The sequence below is a fragment of the Mus caroli genome, chromosome 6, assembly GCF_900094665.2.
Source record: "Mus caroli chromosome 6, CAROLI_EIJ_v1.1, whole genome shotgun sequence".
Taxonomy (NCBI): domain Eukaryota; kingdom Metazoa; phylum Chordata; class Mammalia; order Rodentia; family Muridae; genus Mus; species Mus caroli.
In genome coordinates, this window is record NC_034575.1 from 29,562,459 (window position 1) to 29,567,957 (window position 5,499).

The 5,499-nt window shown below is 40.4% G+C and overlaps 1 protein-coding gene and 1 non-coding gene across 15 annotated transcripts in view; both read left to right on the plus strand.

The window, feature by feature from the left end:
* The first annotated feature begins 958 nt into the window (after positions 1–958).
* Positions 959–5,499, plus strand: part of Agbl3 (ATP/GTP binding protein like 3) — an 83,237-nt gene continuing 78,696 nt past the window's right edge. For 3 of the 14 annotated variants that reach the window (XM_029478390.1, XM_021164431.2, XM_029478389.1), the window contains exons 1-3: positions 963–1,610; positions 2,653–2,771; positions 4,101–4,161. In XM_029478390.1, coding sequence (XP_029334250.1) covers positions 2,709–2,771; positions 4,101–4,161 — 124 coding nt within the window. In that variant the 5' untranslated portion in view covers positions 963–1,610; positions 2,653–2,708. Of the gene's footprint in view, positions 1,611–2,652; positions 2,772–4,100; positions 4,162–5,499 lie in introns of all 14 variants that reach the window. The other 11 variants (XM_029478388.1, XM_029478387.1, XM_029478392.1 and 8 more) reach the window with 7 other exon arrangements.
* Positions 5,294–5,400, plus strand: LOC115031457. The gene has a single exon (XR_003837077.1). It is a non-coding gene; the product is annotated as a U6 spliceosomal RNA (small nuclear RNA).

Here is a 5,499-nt window from a genome sequence, read left to right on the forward strand (position 1 = left end):
CTGGAGCTTTGAGGATACCCTCAAACCAGAGAGTCTCTGAGCATTGTCTCCGTTAGTGATACACACATGGCATAAAACCAAGCACAACTAACTATGAAGACTAGTTTTCAAACAACTGTGATCAATGGCACACTTCATTTCCTCAGGCCAATGCCCAAAGAAACAGAAAGTCTCAAGGTTTTGAATTGCTGACACAAACACATTCCCAGAAAGTTAACAAATCTAGAGATGCTAACCCATTTCCATGCTGAAACTGAAGCGCTTAATGCGAACCAGGAGGGCACTGAACACCTCCTCATTCTTTTTTGTCTTTATGGGTTTTTTTTTTCTAACTTTACTTGGAAAACTGTTCAAACTGTATTATCCACCAAAGTGAAAAGTGACCAACAAATCAGGGTTAAATGTACACACACAAACACAGATCCTAAGACTGCTGAGGGGGTCTTATTGACTTAAATAAAGCAAGGGAAAGTGTTGGCTAACAAAGAATTTCTAAGCTGATGAAATTTTTGAGAATTTGCCCTCATACATATAACCATGACTCCTCCAAATCAAGTATTTAAGTCTCACTTCCAGAATAAGAATGAATTATAATTGTGCAGAATAGAACTCAACCTTTTAACTTCAAATAAATTAGTTCATTTTTATTAATAAGGTTCAGTTCAGAAAGTTAACTTGCCTGTGGTCATCAGGTTGTTAAAAGTCCAGGGGGCCTCTAGACACAAGCCTTAAACTGTATGTTCTACTGCCTTCTCAGCGCAGGCACCTAGCAAACAAGTTACTGTCACCCCAGTCGCACCTTCCCCAGTGCTAAACCCTCCCTCCAGCCTGCAATGCTCAAACCCTAAGCCGAGCCCGGAGTTCCCATCATCCCCTGGCATCCCTGTCTCCCGCCAAAAACCTCACCACCTTCTCAGCTGTCGCTAGGAAGAAATCACTAAAGTTCCCCAAAGTCTCGCGAGAGTACAGCCGTTGCTCTGGCAACAAGCGGCCTGCTCTCCATGGAGAGCGTGGCCGTGGCCGCGGCCGCTGAATTACGATGGCGTTTGCTCTGGCCCTGTCGTCGCCCGGTGCCTGGGGGACATCCTAAAGTACCCTCCCGGCAGGGGTGGGACGACCGGCGGGCTTGAAGAGGCCCAGGGAGCGAGGCGGGCGGCGGACGCGCCGCTCAGACAGCGGGGAGCGGGGGAGATGCGGCCCTCGACGCGGGATCCGCGTGAGTGAGGAGGCTCCGCGCGGGTCCCGCCCCGAGAGAAGGCCTGGCGCGGCCGCACGCCCCCCGCTCGCCGCTTCGGGCGCGGACCGGCGTCCGCAGGCTTCCGGCGCCTAGCGCTAACACGCCTCGTCTGCGCACGTAAGGAGCCGCCGCCGGGCGCCCCGGCGGGTTGTCGTAATTTCGAGCCGTCATCCGGGGCTGAAGCTTCGGTCTCCGCCCCGAGATGTCACTTAGAAACCGCTCTCTCGGCTGCTGTTGGTGTTTATGATGAAGCTTCGCGAGGCCTTCCGCGCAGTCCGCGCCCCCGAACGCGCTCGTCTGTAGACGGGAACCGGGGGCTGAGAAGGTGTTTGTCGGTGATAGAGAGAACCAAACACCGGTAGTTGTGAAATTGGTAAATTCTTTTGGTGTCGTCCAAAGTGTAAAAGCTTGGCAAGGATTATTTCATTGCAAATAAGAAAAGAGGAAACGTATACCTAAAACTGTATTATTCCCAAAGGCACAATCACTGGCATGTGTAACAGGAGGAAAATGTCATTTTAGTAAAATGCCAATTTCAGGCTTGCCTAGAAGCAACAGTGGTCATCTCCAGCCGGACCTTCTGGTAGCTATTCCAATACAAATGGTGTCATTGGCTTTAAAAGTTAAATATACAGTAATGATCACGGTTAAAGAGAAACTTAAGTTATAGACACTGAAGCTTGGATCAACTGAAAGTTGAAGAGGAAGGGGAAAGTTTTTACACTATTGCTACATTTTATTGTCTGAATAATTATAACTTCTTGTGTACTTTTTAATGCTTGAGGACAATCCCGATTTACTATTGCAGTGTAGTGTTTAGTTATGAATATAAAATGTAAATGGTCTGGCTCTATACTGTGGAAGTTTTTCAACTAAATTATTTACATGATTTGTCTTTTTTGTTTCAACAGATTTTTTAAGTTTTAGTTTTGTTCATAAAACATACTGACAGGTTATAAATATATCCCCCTCCATCTCTTCTAAAATTCACACCTCCATTCCATAGCCACTCATCATCTTACATTTTTTATTTAATTAAAATATAATTACATCATTTATCCCCCTTCCAACCCTCTCAGATTCATAGCCTCTTTTGCTATTTATTATCATTATGTGTGTTTAAATAAATATATAAATGCAACTTGCAGAAGCCTATTGAATATTGTGTATGTGTATATTCTTTGTAGGACTGAACACCTGGTATTGGATATCTGTTTAGGAAGCTTGCTTTGTAGGAATGGATAGTTTTTTTAAATCTTTGAATTTGAAATTAATTTCCTGTATCCTTCCTAGTTTAGTTTTCAGAGATCTGTCACTCTTAATTAAATACAATTGGACAGGTTTTGTAGTATTCATTTAATACATAACCTGCACACCTTTGCTTAAAAGAAAAGCTGTTAAAAAATTTTCCTTAGAAATTTTACAGCCTACTCACATAATAAAAGAAATTTCAAGGAAGACACTAGAAGAGATGTCAGAAGATTCAGAAGAGGAAGACTATTCAGATAGAAGTATCAGTGATGACGATGAACTGGTATGTCTTTTTTACTTTGCATAATTTGAGGTAAAATGTAGTATTAAGCACATATTTCCACTTAAAACATTATAGAATTAATTTGATGTAAAAATAAAACATGATGTCTGTTTTTGTCATAGAAGTTATAAAATAACTGAAAAATGTATTGTGTAATGTGCCCTGTCTAGAAAGAAAGAAAAAGAATTGATTTTTCTTAACGAGGCTATCAACTTGAAAGTGGGGAGTGGGAATAGGAGGAATTGACAGGAGGAATGGGAAGGGCAAAATGATCTAATTCTATTTTAATTAAAAACATTTTTTAAAATGGGAAAGAAAGGATTTTTCTTGAGAGTCTTGGGTGAGATTATTCTAGATTTTATTAAAATGTGTGTATATAATGATTAGGATTTTATTTTTACAGTCATATCTACTTCCTTCTTTATGTGCGAATTCTATTGCAACATATTATGCACCATACTCAAACCCCTGGTGTTCCAGCAAGGGTTCTTGGGTTTCACCACAGTACAGTAATGTGACTCCAATACCAGAAGGAAAGGATGTGGATAGTAGAAAAAGGAAGAGGAGGAGGAGGAGAGGGGAGATCGTGTTTGAAAATATTGTGTCTGTACTTACATCCTGTTCTGTTTTAAAAGAGATTTTTTTAAAGTATAAATTACAATATGTTTAAAGTTCTAAAATCTCTCCAAAAATGATATATAGTTCTCTAAGTCCCTAACTTTCTGTGATTTTATTCACCAGTTGTTTCCCCAAGTGTTCCAAGAACCTTTAAACTTTCTTCCTTCTCTGTAGTTATTATCATTGCCATACACTATTGTCTTAGGGTTTACTGCTGTGAAGAGACACCATGACCAAGGCAACTCTTATAAGGACAACATTTAATTGGGGCTGGCTTACAGGTTCAGAGGTTCAGTCCATTATCCTCAAGGCAGGAACATGGCAGCGTCTAGGCAGGCATGACACAATGCAGGAGATGCTGAGAGTTCTTTATCTTGTTCCATAGGCAAACCAAAGAAGATTGACTTCCAGGCAGCTAGGAAAAGGGTCTTAAAACCCAAGTGACACACTTCCTCCAACAAGGCCACACCTAAAAGTGCCACTCCCAAGCATATTCAAACCACCACACCTGTGGAAAAGGAGGAATAAAAATGCAAATGTTAGGGTTCCCTTTATAATGGAGCTACTACCTTGGGACCAGTAGCCTAAATAATCATGGAATCTTCCATTTACTAAAGATTAAAGACAATCACAAGTAGTAAGGTAGATATTAAATAAAACTCTGGATTTTGTTATTATTGGTTCTTAAATTTTAAAATGCTTTTGTTTCAGGATGAGGATTCCTTCATGAAATTTGTAAGTGATGATATCCATCCGTGCACACTACTGGCAGGTTTGCACTCGTCTATGTGTGTCCTCCTCCCTGTTTATCATGAAACGTTTGTGGATAAAAAGTAGGATAAGGAGAGTGAAGAAATGCAGATTTAGTAAAATAGGGATTATTCTGGTGGTAGTCAGAAAGAAATATAACCGCTTTGGAGTTTCAACTTTTCAGGACAGTTTTAAGTAAACCAGGTTAATATTAGAAAATAATGAATGAAAGTAGTAGTTCCTCTTTAACATAAGGAGTTACATTTTTATTTTATTCAAAAAACAGGACTGTTTTTAAAGACCTAAAAGCATATGAAATATATATATTCGGTGATTTAGTGTTGCATAAATAGCTGTTAATAAGGTTATTTATTTGCAAATATTTATATATGTAGGGGGCATCTTGATGTATATTAGATTTTTTTTAATGTATACATTTACAGCTATACTGTCAAATCAAATTCTAAAATATTTCCAAGGAGCTGAAGGGGTTGTAGCCCCATAGGAGGAACGACAATATGAACTAACCAGTACCCCCAGAGCACCCAGGGACTAAACCACCAAGCAAAGAAAGCACATGGTGGGACTCATGGCTCTAGCTGCATATGTAGCAGAGGATGGCCTAGTCGGTCATCAATGGGAGGAGAGGCCCTTGGTCCTGTGAAGGTTCTATGCCCCAGTATAGGGGACGGCCAGGGCCAGGAAGCAGGAGTGGGTGGGTTGGTGAGCAGGGGGAAAGGGGAGGGAATAGGGGATTTTCAGAGGGGAAACTAGGAAAGGGGAAAACATTTGAAATGTAAATAAAGAAAATATCTAGTAAAAAAGAAAATAAATAAATATTTCCAGGAAATATTTACATATCTAACCCAGTTCAATATGAATGTTAAAGCCTTTTTACTTGTCTGTGTTACCACCATCCTAAAACAAACTACTTTTAAGATAATTGCTCCTAAGTTCATGTGTCATCATTAGGGTTTCCATTGCTGTGACACAATACTATGACCAAAAGCAGCTTGACAAAGAAAGGGTTTGTTTCATCTTATTGTTATTAGTCACCCTCCATTACTAAGTAAAATCAGGGAGGAATTTAGATGATTTGCTAGGGAAGCTGTAAGAAGCAGACATTTTGTAAGTATGGGTAAGAAATCATTGTAGTGCTCGCTTCGGCAGCACATATACTAAAATTGGAACGATACAGAGAAGATTAGCATGGCCCCTGCGCAAGGATGACACGCAAATTCGTGAAGCGTTCCATATTTTTTATCAGAATTACACCAGATTTTTCACCAGAGACTATGAAAGCCAGAAGATCCTGGACGGATGTTATACAGACACTAAAAGAACACAAATTCCAGCCCAG